Here is a 22,976-nt window from a genome sequence, read left to right on the forward strand (position 1 = left end):
AGGCAAAACAATGGATGAGTATGATTACCACTATCCTTGATTTCATGAGGCTATCTGGTAATGAGAGGGTGGCTTGTGCCACTTATATGTTTCGGGAGGATGCCCGAATTTGGTGGGAAGTGATTACCCAGACCAAGAATGTAAATGTCCTGAGTTGGGAAGAGTTTCAGACTTTGTTCAACGAGAAATATTATAATGATGCCATCAGGGCGGCTAAAGCTGAGGAGTTTGTTAGGCTACTTCAGGGAGGTTTTTCAGTCACTGAGTATGCCTTAAATTTTGATCGTTTGGTAAAGTTTGCCATGGAATTGGTGCCCACTAACGGGACCAGAAGAGAGATTTTTGTAGGGGCTACAGTCCAGATTAGCCTGTGATGTACGTATCACCATTGTGGCTAGAGTTACTACCTATGCACAGGTGGTTGAGAAGGCACTCACAGCTGAGAGTGCAGAGAACAAGATCTGACGTGACACTGCAGCCAGAAAGGATTTCAGGAGGACAGTTCCTCCATTTGTGGGTTCTGGTAGGGGTATAGGCCCCAGTGAGCAGAAGAGGAAGGTTCCTGATACCTTCCCAGTTCCAGGTCCTCATAGGCGGCCCCGTGGTATTTCTATGGGTCATCCAGGTGGTAGTAAAGCCTGGAAGTCTTATCCTGAGTGCCCTAGATGCAAGAGGCATCACTTGGGAGAGTGTAGGGCAAGGGCATGCTTCTCATGTGGAGCAGTGGGTCATCTTAAATAGGATTTCCCTAAGGCAAGAAAGGAAGAACCCAGGAAAGCGGACAGCTCAGCCCCAGCTCAAGTGTTCGCATTGACACAAACAGAAGCTGAGGCTTCTCCCTCAGTTGTTACATGTCAGCTTCTTAGTGCTGGAACCCCTTATAATGTCTTGATTGATTCTGGTGCTACACATTCTTTTGTTGCTAGTAGTATTATTGATAGATTGTGTAGACCCTGTGATTTTTATGTTGTGGGGTTTGGAACTTTGTTACCCACTGGAGAGCTAGTGGTAGCCAGGAGCTAGGTCAGATCTTTGCCAGTGACAGTGGAGGGCAGAGAGTTGTCAGTGGATTTGATAGAGTTGGTTATGACTGACTTCGATGTGATATTGGGTATGGACTGGTTGGCAAAGTATGGGCAACCATTGATTGCAGAAGGAAGATGGTCTCCTTTGAGCCTGAAGCTGAGGATCCTTTTGTGTTTGTTGGTGTTGTGCATGGACCTCGTATACCTATGATTTCTGTATTGAGGGCTAGGGATTTATTACAAAGAGGTTGTGTTGGATTCTTAGCCAGTGTGGTTGATACCACTGAGGTCATGCCAGTGAGACCAGAAGATACCAGACTTGTTTATGAATTTCTGGATGTATTTCCAGAAGATTTGTCAGGGTTGCCACCACACAGAGAAATTGAGTTCGTGATAGAACTTGCACCAGGAATGGAGCTAGAGTCTAGAGCACCTTACAGAATGGCCCCAGCTGAGTTGAAAGAATTAAAGGTACAGTTGCAAGAACTGTTAGATTTGGATTTTATCAGACCTAGTTTCTCACCTTGGGGTGCACCAGTTCTGTTTGTGAATAAGAAGGATGGTTCTCTGAGAATGTGTATTGATTACAAGGAACTGAATAAGCTGACAATTAAGAATAAGTATCCTTTGCCAAGGATAGATGATCTATTTGATCAGTTGCAAGGTAAGAAGATATTCTCGAAGATCGACCTTTGTTCTGGTTATCATCAGTTGAGGGTCAAGGAGGGAGATATACTGAAGACTGCTTTTCATACCAGGTATGAGCATTATGAGTTTTTAGTCATGTCATTTGGATTGACTAATGCCCCTGCTGCGTTTATGGATCTGATGAACAAAGTGTTCAAGGATTATCTGGACCAGTTTGTGATCATCTTCATCGATGATATTCTGGTATATTCACAGTCTGAGTCAGAGCATGAGCAGCATCTGAGGTTGGTTCTACAGAGATTGAGGGAACACAGATTGTTTGCTAAATTCAAGAAATGTGAGTTCTGGTTATCTCAGGTATCCTTTCTTGGGCACACTGTCAGTAAGGAGAGGATTAAAATAGATCCAGCAAAGATTGAAGCGGTCAAAGATTGGCCAAGACCAAAGAGTGCTTCTGAGGTTAGAAGTTTCCTTTGATTGGCAGGTTATTATAGGCGTTTCGTGGAAGGGTTCTCAAAGATTGCTACTGCATTGACTGAGCTAACACACAAGAGCCAGAAATTTGTGTGGTCAGATAAATGTGAGAACAGCTTCCAGGAACTGAAGCAGAGATTGATTACAGCTCCGATATTGAGCCTTCCGACAGATCAGGAGAAGTTTGTGATTTACTGCGATGCTTCTCATCAGGGTTTGGGTTGTGTTCTGATGCAGTCAAAGAAAGTAATTGCTTATGCTTCTCATCAGTTGAAGGAGTATGAAAAGAAATATCCCACTCATGATTTAGAGTTGGCGGCGGTGGTCTTTGCTTTAAAGATATGGAGGCATTATCTTTATGGAGAAAAGTGTGAGATCTATACAAACCGCAAGAGCTTGAAATACTTCTTCACCCAGAAAGATCTTAATATGAGGCAAAGGTGTTGGCTGGAGTTAGTGAAAGATTATGATTGTGAGATTTTGTACCATCCAGGAAAGGCCAACGTGGTAGCTAATGCTTTAGGCCGGAAGGGTCCGAGACAGATTCATGGTATGAGGCTGATAGCCAGAGAGTTAGCAGATGATATGACCAGAGCTGGTATAGAGTTACTGGTGGGCCAGTTGGCTAATATTACGCTACAGTCTACACTGTTGGAGAGAATTAAGGAGGGTCAATTGAGTGATCCACAGCTGATCAAGATCAGAAAGGATGTTCTGGCTGGAGCATCCAGAGATTATACAGTGTCTGAGTTAGGCTTGTTGAGATACAATGGGCAAATATGTGTTCTGTTAGACACTGCTTTGAGGCGAGAGATTCTGGATGAATCTCATACTACACCTTACTCTTTGCATCCAGGCACCACGAAGATGTATCAGGATGTGAGATCGTTGTATTGGTGGCCAAGGAAGAAGAGAGATGTAGTAGAGTATGTGGCTAAGTGCTTGACATGTTAGTAGGTCAAGGCTGAGCATCAGAGGTCGGCAGGGTTATTACAGCCTCTGGATATCCCAGAGTGGAAGTGGGAGGACATCACGATGGATTTCGTGGTGCGCTTACCCAGGACTTCTATTTGGGTGATAGTGGATCATTACACCAAGTCAGCTCACTTCTTGCCAGTAAAGACTACTTATACAGTTGACCAGTATGCAGATCTCTATGTGAGAGAGATCGTGTGCCTCCATGGAGCACTTAGGTCGATCGTGTCAGATCGGGACCCTACTTTTACTTCCAAGTTCTAGGGGAGTTTGCAGAAGGCCATGGGGACACAACTGAAGTTCAGTACTGCTTATCATCCTTAGACAGATGGGAAATCTGAGAGGACGATCCAGATTTTGGAAGACATGCTGCGGGCATGTGTGCTGGACTTTGGTGGATCTTGGAGTAAGTATCTACCTTTGATAGAGTTCTCCTACAACAACAGTTATCTGTCTACCGAGTTGCACCTTATGAGATGTTGTATGGTAGAAAGTGCAGATCTCCCATTCATTGGGATGGGACAAGTGAAAGGAGATACTTGGGTCCTAAAGCAGTTCAGAGGACCAGTGAGGCCATTGAGAAGATTAGAGCTCGGATGCTCGCTTCTCAGAGTAGACAGAAGAGCTATGCAGATCCCAAGCGCAGGAACGTGGAGTTCCAAATGGGAGACTATGTTTTCCTTAGAGTCTCGCCATGGAAAGGGGTGGGAAGGTTTGGGAAGAAAGGCAAGCTGAGTCCTAGATTTGTAGGTCCATTTGAGATCCTGGAGAGGGTTGGTCAAGTGGCTTACAGATTGGCTTTGCCTCCGGCATTGTCAGCCGGGCATAATGTATTTCATGTCTCAGCTCTTCGGAGGTATGCATTTGATGTGAATCATATTTTGAGCTATGAGGATCTGGAGCTTGAGCCAGATCTCTCCTTTGAGGAACAGCCAGTTCAGATACTCAACAGATTAGATAAGGTCCTCAGGAAAAAGACGATACCTTTGGTTAAGGTATTGTGGAGGAACAGCAAGGTCGAGGAAGCGACCTGGGAGTTGGATTCAGATATGCAGAGTCAATATCCTGAGTTGTTCAGATAAATTTTGAGGACGAAATTTCTGTAAGGAGGGGATAGTTGTAATGCCCTGAATTCTCCGATGTGGTTTAATGGCGGGATTAGTAGGCCGAGAGGGCCATACTTGTTTAATTATGCCATTAAATGATAATATGCATGTTTATGAGAATTATATTATAATATGATGTTATATGCGTGCATGTGGGTCCACATTCTAATTACAGGGGTGTGATGGTAATTTGGCCCGTTGAGGACATAATTGTATATTTGTATGCAGGTCGGTGATATATTGTTGAGACCACATTATAATGTGGGTTTGTTCGAGCTATTCGGCATGAGACGATCTTGGATTATTGATTAGCGGTCTAGTCATAACAGGTTTAAGTTCGGGGCTCGGGATGATTCTCGGGGTGATTTTAATGATTAGAGCGTTACCGGGAATTAAAGGGTAACAGGATATAAACTATTGGTGTTTGAGACTATCGAGAATAGCGGGAATTGGAGAGCGTTAATTATGATTAACAAGATAGGTGGGGAATACCAATTTTTCCCTTGGGAGCCTTTGGAAACCTTTAATTGACCTAGGGGTATTTTGGTCTTTTCACCCCTAGGATTGATATAAACCATTTTAGGTTGGGAAAAGGAGGGAAAATAGAGTATACTTGAAGCTTCTCCCATACCTTCTTTTTCCTTCAGTTTCCTTTGAGATTTTTGAGCTATTCTTGAGGATTCAAGCTTGGGAAGTAAGCCTTGGGAGTTTGGGAAAGTGTTCCTCCATTGAAGAGCATCATAAGTTGAGCTTTGGATAAGTTTCTAGCCATTGAATTCTCTGTTTTGCCCTGGTTTGGTTCTAGTTTTCTTGAATGATTTCTAAGTTGAATATTTGGTTTTGTTGAGAGTTTTGGCTAGGGTTCTTATGGTGGTGATGCTTGGGGTGTGTTAGGATGGTTTTTGGGTTCATTTGGCACCAAAAATGGGATTTGGAAGCATTGGAATCAAGTTAGAATCGAAGGAGTTGAAGAAGGAGATTTCAGGGGGTATCTGGTCTGGAGGTAGCGCTACAGCGCCCACCCTAGGGCGCTATAGTGCTACACAGGATGTATTTGGGTGTGTTGGGGGTTCTGAGAGTAGAGCTGGGGTGCTAGGGAGCAGCACTGTAGCGCTACTCTATTCCTTCAAAATCCTGTTTTGAGTGTTTTTAAGGGTTTTTGGCTTGGGGTTTCAATCCTTAAGGCCCGTGATCGAATCTACTCACCGTGTGGGCATGTTTCGAGGTCCCAAGAGTGGTGCTTAGGTTAAGACCCTTTCAATGTTGATTTTCATTAATGGAGGTTATAATTGGTTGTGATTAGGTAACCGCTAAGGAACCAAAAGGTTGATCGTTTGAGGAGTCGTTCTTATTATATTTCTCGCTCGAACCTGAGGTAAGAAAACTGCACCCTGTGTATGTGACATGCATGATTGTTATTGAGGCATGTTGGTTGATAAATGTGGACATTGATTGCATATTAAATGCTAGCGAATATTGTTTATTTGTATATGGCACTGACTAGTCAGGGACATTGACCTAAGAGTCAGAAATGGCATAAGCATCCTGAACGCAGGGCCGAATGAAGATTAGATCTAATCGATATCAGCGTTGAATGACTCTAAGGCATTAACGCTGGACCGACCCTAAAGTCGATGAATCTTATCAGCTTTTGGCTAGTCTAAGACTAGTTACTCTGAGCTAGGGCTTAAGGCCTAGGTGGCTTCTTCTCACATGGCTAGGGAACGATGTTCCAGGGTTATGACTCTATGGTCATGAGAAAGGTTATGTTGGTGACTAGTCACCATGCACCTATCCTGTTTAAGCTAGTGAAAGGTTCACTTATCTGTTAAGCCCCGGTGACCCTATCATCACATGGCTAAAGGGAGTAGTCCCCATCCGGATGACTTTTGCGACTGTCACTTAACTGTTTGGACTGATAGTCCTGAATGATTATTATGATCATTGTTGATATTATATCATGCTATATTGTGTTTTCTTGCTGGGCCTTGGCTCATGGGTGCTATGTGGTGCAGGTGAAGGGAAAGAAAAGCTCACCCAGCCTTGAGTGGAGAGCTTAGGTGGTGATGTGTACATATACGGCCGCTTGACCACCACGGCTAAGGAGTTCTCAGAGGAACTAGGGGGTTTACCCTATTTTTGCCGCTTAGGTCGGCGGGCTGTAAATTTGAAACAGTAATGACCCTTTTGAGTTGTAATTAACTTGTAAATGTTTTTTATGGGCCCATGAACAGTTTTATGTATTAAATAAAATATATCATTTCCTTTTTGTTGGTTTTCCACCTTAGCCTGTTAATAACACTTAGAGCACGTTTTTAACCAAAGGACTCGGGTAGCGGTCAAATTTCTGGTTCACCGTAACTGTTCTGGGGTAACCAGGGCGTTACAATCCCACAATACATATGTAGCACAAATCACCCTATCGTGACCTACCACCCCCATACTATCTAGGATGGAACTGATCAGGCCCATCCATTGCTCAGCTCTGAATGGATCTAGGCCTCCATCAAAAATTGGAGGGTAATATTTCTGGAATCTACCACAAAGAAATTCTCACATGTTCTCATCCTTAGGCTGAGCCAATACCGGTGCCACTCCTAGAATAGCAAAGGAAGAGGTGTTCTCTAACAAAACCTGATGTTGTTTAAAACATCTGATCTCATCCTCTTGCCTCTACTATCTTAATTGCATATCTGTAAACACCTGCTGCAAATTCTGAGGGGCAGGTGAAGAACTTAGACCCTGGCTGTAATTCTCAGGCTTGGTATAACCACCACCGGGTCCCATTAACTGCCTTGGGTGCATAACCTCTGATCATTCTGCAGTCAATAACTTAATCCATTAAGCATGATAAGCACATTCAAAAGCCTTCCCCCATGGGAACAATCACACAACACCACATTCATATACCACTGCGGTACCAAAATACATGCCCACAACATTCATACATCAATTCATAACCCCTAATCTTCCAGCATACATACTATGCTCTAAACTCCAGCATGCAAATAACACATGTATATATCATATCAATACTTAAGGGCTAAGCCCTAACAGATTCTCGTGCTCCCTAATAAGGCGTGTAGGTAAGGCATTGACATTCTACTTTAACAGTTAAGCACATAACCACATAAATAATTACCATACCCTAAGGGAAGCTTATCTTTAGTGACGAGTATACATGCACAGCTTGTCTATAGTAACCCTTAACCTTGGCTCGCTCTGATACCAAGTTGTAATGTCCTACTACCCAAGGACCGTTTCGCTATGTAACTCGTTAACTGAGCCATTTGGCTATAATCATGTAACTAAATGTGATTAACGGTTGTTGACGCGGTTTTTTGCCAACAGTGGATTATGAAAATAGATGGGATGGATTAGTGCTTAATGGTAAACCGTAATAAGAAAATGATACTTAAAAATACTAGAAACAAAATGCCAAGAACACTTGCCCCTTTTTACGTGGTTCGGATGTTAAAATCCCCCTAGTCCATGAGTCTGTATTATTACTGTATATCTCTCTATATTTTGACAGAGTTTTTGCATTACAAAAAAAACTATTTTCCCTCCCCCCTATCCAAGGTCTTAGTATTTATAGAGAAAATCCCTGGATAGGCATTAGGGTCATCACATGAATCCAAATCCCTTGTGTGACCTGTCTTACACTAATGATAAATATTACACTTTATATTTGTAGAATTATGTAAATATTTTATATTTATTTTGTATCAATTATTTAGGGAAACAGAATAATCTTATATCCTAATATATTGTATATCCCTGATTTTTAGGAGATTAGTTGACCTAGGTTAATTGTATAGCTTTGTAATCTGCCTATTATTATGTAATTCTTTGATGAATAAAATAATTTCCAGCCATTATTCAAAAATCTACATGGTATCAGAGCACGTTGAAAATTCTATGCCCTAATCGTATTTTTTTTTTCTTCTTTCCTTCTCTGCCTTAAACGCACCAGCCCCTAAAATCGTACCAGCCCTTCTCATCTTTTCAACGCATCACATTCTTCATGGCTACTGGAAAAGAAAGCCTAAACTCAGACGCATCCTCCTATCCACCAACCCTCTCTAATCCACATGCATCAATAGGTTCTTCATCTCACAGTAATGATACTGTTTCTCTGGTCACCAGCCACAAGTTCAATGGCCATAATTATCTTCAGTGGTCACAGTCAGTAATGATGTATATCGGTGGAAAGGGGAAGGAAGAATATCTCACAGGGGAGATTGAGACTCCAAAACCAGACGATCCAAAGTATAAAAATTGGAAAACAGATAACCACATGATCAAATCTTGGCTGGTTAGTTCAATGAATAATGATATAGGAGAAAATTTTCTTTTATATTCGACAGCCAAGGAACTTTGGGATGCTGTCAAAGACTCTTATTCTAGTTCTGATAATACATCAGAATTATTTGAGATTGAAGCTGCTCTTTATGATCTCCGCCAAGAAGATACTACAGTCACACAATATTTTAACACTCTTACTCGTTTTTGGCATCAATTAGATTTATTTGAAACTTATTCTTGGAAGTGTGCAGATGATACTGCTCTATACAGGAGTATTGTAGAGAAAAGGAGATCTTTCAAATTTCTTCATGGTCTCAACAAGGAACTTGATGCTGTCAGGAGTAGGATCATGAGTATCAAGCCACTTCCAACCATCAAAGAAGCATTCTCAGAGGTTCGACATGAAGAAAGCAGAAAGAAGGTCATGATGGGCGCTTCTCCTCTTCCTTCTACCCAAGAGTCCTCTGCTCTTGCTGCAAGAGGACAGCAGAAGGGTCGACCATGGTGTGATCACTGTCGCAAACCTGGGCATTTCAGAGAAACTTGCTGGAAACTTCATGGAAAGCCTGCCGATTGGAAGCTGAAATCATGGAAAGACAAAGAGAGTCACGGGAACGTCGCTGCCACTCTAAATACTGCTGCTGTTATAGGAAATGGGGACACATCTGATTCATCACCATTCACTAAAGCGCAGCTAGAGGCACTTCAGAAACTCCTAAGTCAGTCACACATCACTGCAAAGCCTGATACTACACCTGGTACAGGACATTTGGCCATGAAAGGTAACCTTTCAGTAGCTTTTATTGTCAATAAAAGAACTACTAATCCTTGGATTCTTGATTCGGGGGCATCAGATCATATGACAGGAGATGCAAATATTTTTTCTGAATTTCACACAAGTCCAGAGCATCATACAGTGAAAATTGCAGATGGCACGTTCTCTAAGGTTGAGGGTTTGGGTTCAGTCAACATAAATCAGAACCTAACTCTCACTTCTGTTCTCTATGTGCCTAAACTGGATTGTAATTTACTGTCTATTAGTAAATTTACTCGTGACCTAATCTGTGTGACTAAGTTTTACTCTAATTTGTGTGTGTTTTAGGAATTGGATTCGGGGAAGATGATTGGCAGTGCTAAGATGTGTTCTGGGCTCTATATCCTACAAGATTACACTCCATCCGTTAGGATAGCTCCGAAATTCAGTTTGTTTTCTTAAAATAATCAGTCTATTTCAAATAAAGATAGTGATATTATGTTGTGGCACTATCGTCTTGGTCATCCAAATTTTCTATATTTGTCAAATATGTTTCCATCTTTATTTACTAATAAAAATCCGAAACTTTTTTGTTGTGAAATCTGTCAATTTGCAAAACACACTCGAAATACCTATTCTAGAATACCATATAAATCTTCCAAACCTTTTTCATTGATCCATAGTGATGTGTGGGGTCCCTCACGCGTAAACAATATAACTGGACATAGATGGTTTGTATCTTTTATCGATGATCATACTAGATTAACTTGGGTGTTTCTCATGAAATCAAAATCAGAAGTAAGTGAAATTTTTAAAACTTTTCATTCTATGATTCAAACTCAGTTTCTTACTAAAATTCAAATCCTCAAGACTGACAATGCCAAAGATTTCTTCAATTCTATCCTCGATCCTTATCTCACACAACAAGGCATTCTACACTTAAGCTCTTGTGTTGATACTCCTCAACAAAATGGGGTTGCTGAACGGAAAAATAGACATATTTTAGAAGTTGCTCGTTCTCTCTTGTTTTCTACTCAAGTCCCCAAACATTTCTGGGGTGAAGTTGTTCTTACAGCCACCTATCTAATCAACCGAATGCCGTCTCGAGTACTCAACTTTCAAACTCCATGTCACACGGTTTTGAGAGAATTCCCTCATACAAAATTCATTAGTCTTCTTGATCCTAAGATCTTTGGCTGCACCGCCTTCGTTCATCTTCATTCTCAAAATCGTAGTAAGCAAGACCCTAAATCTATCAAATGCATTTTTCTTGGTTATTCCTCTCATCAAAAGGGTTATAAATGTTATTCACCTATAACTCGGAAAATGTATAACACTATGGATGTCACCTTTTTTGAAAATCATGCTTACTACAAATCTGAGATTCAGGGGGAGAATGCAGGTGAATCTCATCTTTGGGACACTATTCCAAGTATTAATAATACTTCATCTCCTAGTGTTCACCATGAGGATTCTTCCGACTCTCAAGTCATAGAAAATCAAGTTTCATCTTCCTCTAAACTCATGGGTTCCCAAATCATTGAAAATTGTCCAAGTCCACCCATGGCTCTTGCACCTTGTCAAGAACCAGAAATTCGTGTCTATACGAGAAGGAAAAACTCTGGTAAAGATATAGAGCACACAACACATCTGGAGGACCACCATGCATCTGAACCGGATCCTCATTCTCCAGAAACTCATTCAGGTTTAAGTAACTCTAACCATGATAAGGTTGTGCAAATAAATAATGATTTAGATTTGCCGATTGCATTGAGGAAGGGAGTTCGCGCATGTACAGAGCACCCAATTGGTAATTTTGTATCTTACAAAGCATTATCACCATCCTATCAGGCATTTGTCTCTGTTATTGATAACATACAGATTCCTCAAACAATTCAAGAGGCTCTGACTGATTCTCGATGGAAAGAGGCTGTAGCAAATGAGATTAGTGCTTTGGTGAAAAACAATACTTGGACAATCACAAGTCTACCACCTGGGAAGAGATCCGTGGGTTGCAAGTGGGTCTTTACCGTTAAACATAAAGCAGATGGGAGCATTGAGAGGTTTAAAGCTTGCCTTGTTGCTAAAGGCTTCACTCAGTCTTACGGAATCAATTATCAAGAAACGTTTGCGCCTGTTGCCAAGCTTAACACTGTACGTGTTCTATTATCCCTTGCTGCAAATAAAGATTGGTCCCTCCATCAACTTGATGTGAAAAATGCATTCCTAAACGGCGACCTTGAAGAAGAAGTTTATATGGACATTCCGCCAGGCTTCGAGAACTCCTCAAATCAGAACAAAGTGTGCAAACTCAAGAAATCTTTGTACGGTCTTAAACAATCTCCACGGGCATGGTTTGGTAGATTCACTAAAGCAATCATACAGAATGGGTATACTCAGTGTCAAGCAGATCACACTTTGTTTGTTAGATTCTCATCAGATAAAAGGATAGCTATCCTAATTGTCTATGTGGATGACATAATACTTACAGGTGACTACAAGGAGGAAATGGAGAGATTGAAAGAGTTCTTATCTAAGGAATTCGAGATTAAAGATCTTGGTTATCTTAGATATTTTCTTGGCATGGAAATTGCTCGATCAAGACATGGCATATTTGTTTCTCAACGTAAGTACGTTCTAGACTTATTGAAGGAAACAGGAATGCTTGGATGCAAACCTGCCCCAACTCCAATGGATTCCAACAAGAAAATGGGTTCAGGAAAGGACATGACACCAGTAGACAGGGGGAGATATCAAAGGTTAGTTGGATGCCTGATCTACCTATCTCATACGAGACCTGACATTGGTTTTTCAGTTAGTGTTGTCAGTCAATACATGAACAATCCTACTGAAGAACACATGGAAGCTGTTACTAGAATCTTAAGATACCTCAAGATGAATCCTGGGAAAGGTCTTCTATTCAAGAAAAGTGATAGCAGAGAGATCAAAGTCTACACTGATGCAGACTGGGCAGGAGACGTAACAGATAGGAGGAGTACTTCAGGATATTGTTCTTATGTTTGGGGTAATCTAGTGACTTGGAGAAGTAAGAAACAATCAGTGGTTTCCAGAAGTTCAGCTGAAGCAGAATTTAGAGCTTTTGCTCTAGGTGTTTGTGAAGGGATTTGGCTAAAACGATTACTGAGTGAACTATGACTATTTGCAGGAGAGTCCATTAAAATGCTTTGTGATAATCAGGCTGCTATTAGTATCGCTAAAAATCATGTTCATCATGACAGGACAAAACATATTGAGATAGATCGACACTTCATCACTGAGAAGATTGAGAGTGCCACAATTCAAACTATCTATACTCCATCAAGACTTCAAATAGCCGATGTTCTTACCAAAGCCCTTCCCAGAACTGTCTTTGATGAATTAGTGTGCAAGCTGGGAATGTTTGATATACATTACCCAACTTGAGGGGGAGTGTAGAATTATGTAAATATTTTATATTTATTTTGTATCAATTATTTAGGGAAACAGAATAATCTTATATCCTAATATATTGTATATCCCTGATTTTTAGGAGATTAGTTGACCTAGGTTAATTGTATAGCTTTGTAATATGCCTATTAATATGTAATTCTTTGATGAATAAAATAATTTCCAGCCATTATTCAAAAATCTACAATATTAATGTATAGTCTAATCATTAGGTAAAACTGATCATGGGTCGTCAGGGATAAACGGACATGTGATGTCTGATCATGCATGATTATCTTACGTGTCCAGGAATTCAGGGATTTGTGGACATGTAATGTCTATCCACACACATTTATATAACGTATCCAGGATTATAAAGATCCAGGGAAATGGCAGATCTTTAGCGTCCCCCGAGCGGAGTGCAGCGTCAGCTCGTGTCTCGGATGCTATGCTTCATAAGTGTTTCCAGTTCGTGCCCATTGCATTGTATTCATCAGCTCGTGTTATTTACCTGGGGGATCGCGCTATCTTTACAGAGGAAATATGAACTTGTGGATCATCTATTATAGTTCTTGGCTAACCAGTTGTATTCGAGCTATCTAAAAGACTCTTGCTGAATTTCAGGACGTACATTTGCCCCCCAAGTCCTTGCTCGTGTTCCATGACATCATTTTCTAACTTACACGGTGGAGACTTTTAAACTTCTGCCGCGATTATCCAGGTTTGCCCATTACTTGAGTACTATACACGTGGAACGCCGCAATTGGCGTCTATTCGGGTTTCGAGGATTGCATTAATATCCTGGCCAACTTTTTGCCGCTGTTTCGTCTTTCGAAACACTATCCTCGGATCTTGCACCAGCTTGATCAGATGGTCCACATCGTTTTATGCCCTTTACGTATAAATAATCTTGGTAATTTCTAGGATTCAACACCTTTCATTCGAAATCTTTCTACATTTTCTCTCTTCTGCATTTCCAAACCCTTCTTCTTTCTCAGAAGAATCCAAAAACCATATGTTGTAAAAACCCTCGGAAACCCAGATAATCACTTACTCAGGAGTCTTCCAGGAACTCTCCCCTGCAAAGTCTACTTCTTTTATTGAAGAACACATTGTAAGTCTCTTGGTTTTGAAGAAACTTTTCTTTTACTGGTTTCTGCATTTTTTTTTTATATCATGCTCATCCGCACCTCACCGTAGTCAATATTAGGTTGTTCTCCAAATGTTTTTGGCACATAGGCTTCAACTTAGGTTTATTGAGTAGATCTTAAAATATCTCTAGAATTGTGATATTCATAAAACTGGGTAAACTTGGGCAATTTATGGTGAATTTTAGGAAATACTCATTCAAGATATAGAAGATAAAGAGCTTTTAGGGTTCGACACCAGGTTGCTTAGAGGCTACGCTTCTTGGGTGGTTTTGCTCTAAACCGTCCCCCAGGGAGAATAGTGGCCTGATTTTCTGACACGTGGATCCCTAAACATCAGGGGTCTGTTGGGGAAACCTAGGCGTGTAGCGTAGGCAGCGTGTGGCATCACGCCGTGGGCTGAGATTACCTCAGCTCGTGCATTAAGAGCCTCAGCATTCCTTCGTGCTTTCCACCTACTAAGTGATTCATCGTTCTTGTTAGCTAGGCGATCTAATGGCGCCCAAGAAGAACGTACCAAAGAAGAGTGCAGTCGGCGCATCGTCCCAACAAACCAACAAGGGAAAAGAGGTCGCCTCCCAATCCCCTATCCCCCAGTTTGGCACCATGGTGGAGGAGGAGGTTGTGGTCGGACCTGACGCATTCTTTGAGACAGAGAGGATTGTCTCCAAGATCACGACCCAAGGAAGGGTCAACAAGATTAAGTTGTCCCACAACATTGAGGTAGGGACTGGTGTCCTCATTGCTCGACCTCCATTTGAAGGGGAGCGGAGCTGCGCACCACTCCAGAATGACTTTGCGACCTGGAGTGATGAGCACCTAAAGGCAGGGGCCTTCCTTCCCCTTGATCAGTACTTTTCCGACTTCCTCAATTACATAAAGTTGGCGCCGTTTTAGCTCCCCCCGAACTCGTACCGACTGCTGGCGGGGTTGAAGTACCTTTTCCTTAAGCAAGAGTGGGAGGTCCCCACCCCCGCGGACATTCTCTACTTTTTCTGCCTCAAGGCCAGCCTGAATCAACAAGGGCGAGGCGAGAGGTTTTACTACTTGACCCGATTCCCGAACTCACCCGCAGTCATCGAGCTGCCCAGCCATCCCAATGACTATAAAGATTAATTCTTTATGTCAAATGGGTTTCGCAACTACGAACACTGATACTTCAACCGTCCTCGTAAGTCTTCTTTCCTTTCTTAGCTAGTAAAATTATTTTCATCGTATCTAGAGTCTTCTCGCATGTATATTAATTGAGTAGTCTCTTTGTCCAGCCATTTTTGCAAGGACGGCCAAATCTGTGACCCTCGGGGGTCAATACGATACTCTCTCGAGGCTCCCGCCTAGCGAGAAGGATTACCACCAGCTTGTGTCTGATGACACGATGTTGGTGTGTAAGCTAATTACCGAAGGCCAGACTCTGGCCTTGAGAAGAACTCAGGCTAACTTCCTGATAGTCCGCGAGCTAGCGCCTATCCCCGAAGGGGGTGCTGAAGCTGACGAAGGCAAAGAGGAAGAAGAAAACGAGGTACCCCTTGTGCGGAAGAGGCGAGCTCCCGAGGCTACTCGGGATCCTGACGTAGAGCGAGCTTCATCAGGGGCAGCAGCCGGCCCCTTCGGCCAAGGTAACCCATAACCCTTTATGGACTTAGATAGGGTTGTCGCCGACCTTAGGCTAGTTAGGTTTAACCCTAACCAGCTCATACATCGCCACCCCAATGATCCCGACTGTAACATAACCTTGCTTCAGTGCGTGGATCACTTAGTGTTATACCACGATATGGGCCATCCTAAGGGCACTGTAGTTGTAGACAATACCCTATCCTTTAGGTCAGCCCTTTTAGAAGAGTACAGGACCAACCTTAGGTCGTGGCCCTCCCTGCTCCAGGGTATCCTTACCCCTGGACTTCGGCAATAAGTAGAGGAGTCCAGCCCTGAGGTAGAACCTGAGCCTAAACCTCCCCTAATCCAAGAAGTTGTAGACTTAGGCTCCCCTTCTCCTATAGCGATTCCAAGGTCAGAGGTTGTGGCAATAGACTCCTCCTTTAGCTTGGAGGGTAGGACTTTTTGTTATATCCTATACATGTAGACACATTCTATGTAAACTGATGACCGTATGTATATTAAAGTCCTTCCCACTCTTTTTCAGGAGAGGAGATGGCACAACACGGGGTTCCTGATATCCACGCGATTTTCCAGGAGGGAAAATCCAGCTCCGGGCCACTCATAAAGAAGCCCAACCCTGCACCAAAGAAGGCGCCTCCTACTGCAGGGACGACCTCCGAATCCCCAGCTAAGGGGAAAGGCCAGAGCTCAACAGCTTCAGCTGCTGTTGCTCGGGAGAAAAAGGTTCCGCCTCCACCTCCTCCCCAATTTCCTTCTGGCCCTGCTCGGGATCAGGCAGCACCGGCTAATCCCCCAACTCTGATTGCCCCTGCCACCACCGTACGCATCCCGGTCAATGCCCAAGACCTGGAGAAGATCCTAGACACCTTTTGGGGGACTATCTACGAGACAACAAACCATACGATGGAGCACTTTTACAAAGCCAATCCGAAGGATCTGAGGGTGATTTAGGAGAGGAGCCCGGAGAACGTCATGGAATCTGCACTGGGGATGAACCTTACAGTAAGCCCACTTTCCTTAGTCGAACATATTCTTTTGATTTTATCCCATTGTGCGTCTAACTTGATTTCTTACTTTTTGTAGGCGGTCTTGACTCAGCACTGTAGTATAGCTCGGGCCAGGGCCAGGAACGAAGAGCTTAAGGCCGAGCTCCAGACCGCTCAGGCCGCCCTTGCAACTGCTCAACAAAGCGAATTAAGTGCCAAGGCTGCCCTAGCAGCGGCTTAAGAGGGCGAGCAGGCTGCAAAGGCTTCTCTAGCTACTCTTCAAGCCGAGCTCGCAGAGGCCAAAGCCAAGCAGTTGGAGGCCAAGACTGCTACTAAGGAGTAAAAGGCGGCCTCGATATCCTCCATGGAGAGTATGCTATATCACTGTTAGGCCTTCAACCAGGATGGCAACTTCTCCTTCCTGGCCTCTGAAGTGTGGGAACCCTACCTCGAGAAGTTCAAGGCTCAAATTCAACAAGATCCGTCCGAGACCGGGGAGGCCTCCACCACTGGCGAGCATGAGATCGAGGAGGTGACGTCCTCATAGCGCCCTAGAGGGTCTTAATTTTCTTTTGTCTTCTTTTTTTTTTTTTTTTGTAAACATTTGCCGTTTTGGCTCAGTACGAGGTTATTTTCCTCAAGACAAATTATTTATAATTGGAATACCTACTTTTTTATCCACCTGTCTTTTCCTTGATTTTTCTTATGTTTATGACTTGTGCATTCAAAATCTTAGGAAATGACTTTTAGATCGGGATAGATATTTTAATTTCGATTACAACCAAAATCAACGTTTGATTTATATCCTACCTGTTAAGTATCAGGCCTTGGACCCGGTTATAACCGGGATTTTGAATATTTCAGACTTAGTTCTTGTTAGGTTTTATTGCTATTCCGAGCTTCTAAGGAAGCCATTGGATCTTCAATTTTGCTAACTTCTAAGTCGTGGGCTTGGTCATGTCCAGTATTTTCAATTAAAACTTAGTTCATGCTAAGTTTATTGACACCTCGTGTTTTTTATAAAAAACATTGGTTAATAAATTTTACTAACTTCCAATTTTTGGACCTGGTTGTATCCAGGATAGTTTTGTACCTGGTTATGTCCAGGATAGTTTTGTACCTGGTTATGTCCAGGATTTTTAATGATTTAGAACTTAGTCCGTGCTAGATTTATTGATACCTCGTGCTTTCTTAAAAGAAAACATTGGTTTATCAATTTTACTAACTTCCAAGTTTTGAACCTGGTTGTATCCAGGATAGTTTTGTTCCTGGTTATGTCCAAGATTTTTAATGATTTAGAACTTAGTTCGTGCTAGATTTATTGATACCTCGTGTTTTCTTAAAAGAGAACATTGGTTTATCAATTTTGCTAGCTTCCAAGTTTTAATCCTTCCCGGGTTGTATGCCCCCCAAGTAATCAGAAAGTGAACTTTCTTGGTTGCTTGGACAAATGTTATCACACAAACTAATACATAAATGATTTATATGAAAGACAAAAAGTACACAATGATTCCTTTATTTCTTAATCAAATGGCTTTTATAATTAAGCCTTTCATAGATGGGTGGTATCATCATTGATAATACTTCTTTAGGTGCATAGCATTCCAAGGTCGTGGGACTGTTTCTCCATTAAGTCGAGCTAACTTGAAGGTTCCCTCATGTTATACTTCCACTATTTGATAGGGTCCTTCCTAGCTCAGACCTAAAGCATAGTCTTTGGGGTCCTTGCTTGCCAAAAAGACCCTTCGGAGTACCAGGTCGCCTAAACCAAAGACACGCCTCCTGACCTTGGAATTAAAATAACGAGTGACTTTTTGCTGATAATGTGCGAGATGTAGCTGCGAATCCTCTCGTTTTTCATCAATTAGGTCAAGAGACGCACTGAGCAACTCATCATTTCGCTCCTGGTTGAATGTTTGGATCCTGTGCATGGTTATCTTCGTCTCGACGGGAAGGACGGCCTCACTTCCGAAGGTCAAGGAGAAAGGGGTGTGTCCCGTAGAAGTTCTGTGGGAGGTCTAGTACGCCCATAGCACCTACGAGAGCTGCTCAGGCCAGACTCCCTTGGCCTCGTCTAATCTCTTCTTAAGGTTCGCTTTAAGGGTCTTATTCACAGCCTTGAACTGCCCATTGGCTTGTGGGTAGGCCATCGAAGAGAAACTTATAATTATTCCATGCCTCTCACAGAACTCGGTGAAGAGATCACTATCAAATTGAGTTCCACTATCTGATACAATCTTCTTGGGCAGTCTGAATCGGCACACAATACTCTTGACTAAGTCGAGGACTCTTTTTGAGGTGATTGTTTCCAGGGGCTCAGCTTCTGCCCACTTCGTGAAATAATCAATGGCTACCACCGCATAGCGAACTCCTCCTTTTCCCGTGGGTAAAGCTCCTATTAAATCAATCCCCCATACCGTGAATGGCCATGGGGATGAGATCATTTTTAGCTTGACTGGTGGAGCTCGAGCGACTGTGGCGAACCGCTGGCATTTGTCGCACTTTCGGACATAGGAAATGGAATCCTTTGATAAAGTGGGCCAATAATATCCCTGCCTTAATATTTTTAAGGCCAAGTTTTTCCCCCAGCATGATCCCCACAGAAGCCTTCATGCACCTCCTGCAAAATAGTTTTGGCCTCCTCTGGCAGAACACATCGTAGAAGACGCAAGGAATGGCCACGTTGGTACAGCGCCCCATCCACGATTGTACACCTTGGAGCCTGATAGAGTATCCTCCTCGCATCTTTTTGTTCATCAGGCAACTTCCCTGTTGTAAGATACTCTATTATGGGAGTCATCTAGGTCGGCTTGGTGTCGATCATCTTGACCTCCATCGCGTTTCCTGCCACGCTTGGGCTTTCCAAGAATTCCACCGGTATTATGCTCAGAGTCTCGGCTTCTTTAGAGGTAGCGAGTCTTGCCAAAGCATCAGCGTTGGCGTTCTGCTCGCGAGGTATCTACTCGACGAGGCCATATTCAAATTCTAATAGCACTTTCTTCACTTTGGCTAGGTAAGCCGCCATCTTGGCCCCCCGCGCTTAGTATTCCCCTGACAATTGGTTTACCACGAGCTGGGAATCGCTATAGCACTGGACGGCCCTAGCCTTCAATTCCCTTGCCACTCTAAGCCCAGCCAACAGAGCTTCGTATTCAGCTTCGTTGTTGGACGCCTTGAACTCGAATTGTAGCACGAAGTGGAATCGATGCCCTTCTGGAGAGATCAAAATGATCCCAGCTCCGGACCCATTTTCGTTAGATGAACCATCCACGAAGATTCTCCACAACGCATGTACCAGTTCTCTCAAAAGCTCCTCCTGAAATCCGGTGCATTCAGCCATGAAATCAGCCAGGGCTTGGCTTTTGATCGTAGTCCATGGTATGTACAGTATTTCAAACTAGCTGAGTTCGATTGCCCATTTTAAGAGACGTCCCGATGCTTCAAGTTTCTACAATACCTGCCTTAAAGGTTGGTCGGTCATGACGTGGATTGAATGGGATTGGAAATACGGCCTAAGATTCCTGGAGGCTATAATAAGGCGGAAAGGCATCTTTTCCATAAAGGGATACCGCGATTCAGCTCCGAGAAGTCTTTTGCTTATAAAATATACCGGTCTTTGAACCTGGTCTTCTTCTCAGACCAGCACGGCACTAGCTGTATTTTCCGTAACAGTCAAATAAAGAAAAAGGGGCTCCCCCGCCGCTGGTTTAGACAATACTGGTGGCTCGACCAAATGTGTTTTTAGATCGAGAAATACCTGCTCGCACTCCTCAGTCCATTCAAACTTTTTATTTCCTCAGAGCAGATTATAGAATGGCAAACACTTGTCCGTGGATTTAGAAATGAGCCGATTACGGGCTGCCACTCTTCCAGTCAGACTCTGAACATCTTTATGCGACCTGGGCAAAGGCATTTCTAATAACGTTCTGATCTTGTCAGGGTTTGCCTCTATCCCTCTAGTGTTGACTATGAATCCCATAAATTTTCCTGATGCCACTCTGAAAGTACACTTCTAGGGATTTAACCTCATGATATATCTCCTTAAAATCTCAAAACATTCCTTTAGATCGGGAACATGATTATCGGCAATCTTAGATTTGACGAGCATATCATCAACATACACTTCCGTGTTTTTCCCGATCTGATTAGCGAACATTCTGTTGACCAATCGCTGGTAGGTTGCCCCAGCGTTCTTCTGCCCGAAAGGCATAACTTTATAACAGTAAACATTTGTTGGAGTCAAGAAGCTAGTATGCTCCTGATCTGCGGGGTTCATCGTGATCTGGTTATATCCAGAATAGGCATCCATGAAGGACATGAGCTCGTTCCCTGCAGTGGCATCCACCAACTGATCAATCCTTGGCAATGGGAAACAATCCTTGGGACAAGCTTTGTTTAGGTTGGAGAAATCGATGCAGGTCCGCCATTTTCCGTTTGGCATTGGGACCAGGATAGGATTTGCAACCCAGATCGGATATTTAGCCTCGTGAATAAACCTGCATTTTAATAGCCGAGCTACTTCTTCTTCCAGGGCCTTAGCTCGGGTTGTACCCAGACGCCTCTATTTCTGGGATTTTGCAGGCATGCTTTTATCCAAGTTCAGGGTATGCATGATCACACTCGGGGTTATCCCTACCATGTCTTCATGAGACCTGGCGAAAACATCTAGATTCCCTTGTAAAAAATTTATCAGCTAAGCCTTCCTCTCATCACCAAGATTTTTCCCGATCTTAATGACTCTTGAAGCATCTCTGGGATCGATGTTTACTTCTTCAAGCTCTTCAATAGCTTGGAGCTCAGATCTATCTTTGCCTACTCGTGGATCGACATCATCACTCAGGGCAGTATCCCTACCACTAGCTTGCTGAGATTCTTCCATTCCAGAAGCAGTCCTTACTTCCTGGGATTCCTCTCCTTCGTCCTGTATGGCCATTGTTTGCTGCCCGGGTTGTGATTTTCCATTCATGGAAATGTTGTAGCATTCCCTGGCGGCAAGTTGATCACCTCGGACAGTACATATTCCCATAGATGAGGGGAACTTGATCACAAGGTGGCGGACAGATGTTATGGCGTCGAATGCCATTAACGTAGGTCGACCCAAGATTGCATTGTACGCGGTCGGACAATCGATGACCACAAACTCGAGAAGCTTGGAAGCAGTTCGTGGTCCTTCACCCAAGGTTATCACTAACTCGATTGTTCCGATAGCTGCCAATCCCTCACTGGAAAACCCATACAGCATCATGGAGGTGGCCTTTAGCTCGGTCACAGACAATCCCATCTTTTCTATTGTGGACCTGAATAGTAGGTTCATAGAACTTCCATTATCCACTAGTGTCCTTCTAACCCTCTGGTTGGCAAGTTGGACGGTTATGACCAGAGGATCGTTATGCGGCAACTGGACATGGCTAGCATCTTCTTCAGTAAATTTGATTGGTTGTTTCTCCAATCGATGTTGCTTAGATAAACGTTGCTCCGGGACAAACTCAACTCCATTGTGAGATCTTAGCTCATTGATATACCTCTTCTGGCCACCTCTGCTCGTGCCTGCCAGATGAGGGCCTCTGGAGATGGTTGTTATTTCTCCCCCTGTTATCGGAGGAGGGGTATCCTGATTCACCTGAGCTCCGATCTGATTCCCTGGGGCCTCCGGAGCTGGTGGAATATTTTGTCTAGCGAGCTGACCATGAGTTACTCGATTCTAGGCATACTGAGCCAATGGTCCGAACATGATGAGAGTCTCGATCTCATCCTTCAAGTGTCTGCAATCATCAGTGTTGTGACCGATGTCATTGTGAAATCGACAAAATTTCGAGGGATCTCTTTTCACCCTTTGATTCTTTAACGACTCTGGCTTTTTCCACGGAAGGCGGGCAAAATTCGCCAAGAAGATACGCTCTCTAGTATCCGTGAGGTCGGCATAAGTCGTATAGATCGGCTTAAATTTCTCCACGGGCTTGTTTTTCTTTAAACCGCTCTGGCCACCTTCACCATTTCCCTTCCTCTTTTTATTTCCCCCTTGGTTATTCTGGATAACGGTTTGGGCTGCGGCTACAACATTCGTTACCGCTCCAACGGGCTGGGAAGGGACTTGGCTAGTTCCTACGACTGAAGCTCATGCTTCTTCCAATTTGATCCACCTTTGACCCTTGTTCAGGAACTCATCCATAGTGTTCACTCCCTTTTTTTGGAGTTCTTGCCATAGGTTGCCCCCAACAAGAATTCTCGTTCTCATCGCCATGAGCCCAGAACTTTCATCCGCGCCTCTAGCTCGTGCAGCAACATTGGCAAACCTACTCAGATATGCTTTTAGAGGCTCTCTGGGCTGCTGCTTTACATTTGCGAGGGAGTCTGTCTTAATGCAAGCTGCCTGGGAAGCCCGGAATGCCCTCTTGAAATTAGCGAAGAAACTTTTCCATGAGCTGATAGAATGTTTCTTATATTGCTTGAACCGTTGTCTAGCCGGCTCGATCAGAGTCGAGGGGAATACTAGGCCCCTCATCTCGGGT

The 22,976-nt window shown here is 43.2% G+C and overlaps 1 protein-coding gene across 1 annotated transcript; it reads left to right on the forward strand.

The window, feature by feature from the left end:
• Nucleotides 1-8,278: 8,278 nt before the first annotated feature.
• Nucleotides 8,279-9,772, forward strand: LOC133819988 (uncharacterized). The gene is made up of 2 exons (XM_062253407.1): nt 8,279-9,318; nt 9,639-9,772. The coding sequence occupies exons 1-2, from the start codon at nt 8,424-8,426 to the stop codon at nt 9,671-9,673; spliced, it is 930 nt and encodes a 309-aa protein (XP_062109391.1). The 5' UTR covers nt 8,279-8,423; the 3' UTR covers nt 9,674-9,772.
• The last annotated feature ends 13,204 nt before the right edge of the window (nt 9,773-22,976 follow it).

The sequence above is a fragment of the Humulus lupulus genome, chromosome 1, assembly GCF_963169125.1.
Source record: "Humulus lupulus chromosome 1, drHumLupu1.1, whole genome shotgun sequence".
Taxonomy (NCBI): Eukaryota; Viridiplantae; Streptophyta; class Magnoliopsida; order Rosales; family Cannabaceae; genus Humulus; species Humulus lupulus.

Coding starts and splice junctions, on each gene's coding strand:
- LOC133819988 (XM_062253407.1), top strand. CDS start 8,424: ATGATGTATATCGGTGGAAAGGGGAAGGAAGAATATCTCACAGGGGAG. Junction 9,319..9,638: donor AGGACATTTGGCCATGAAAG/GTAACCTTTCAG, acceptor TGTGTGTTTTAG/GAATTGGATTCGGGGAAGAT.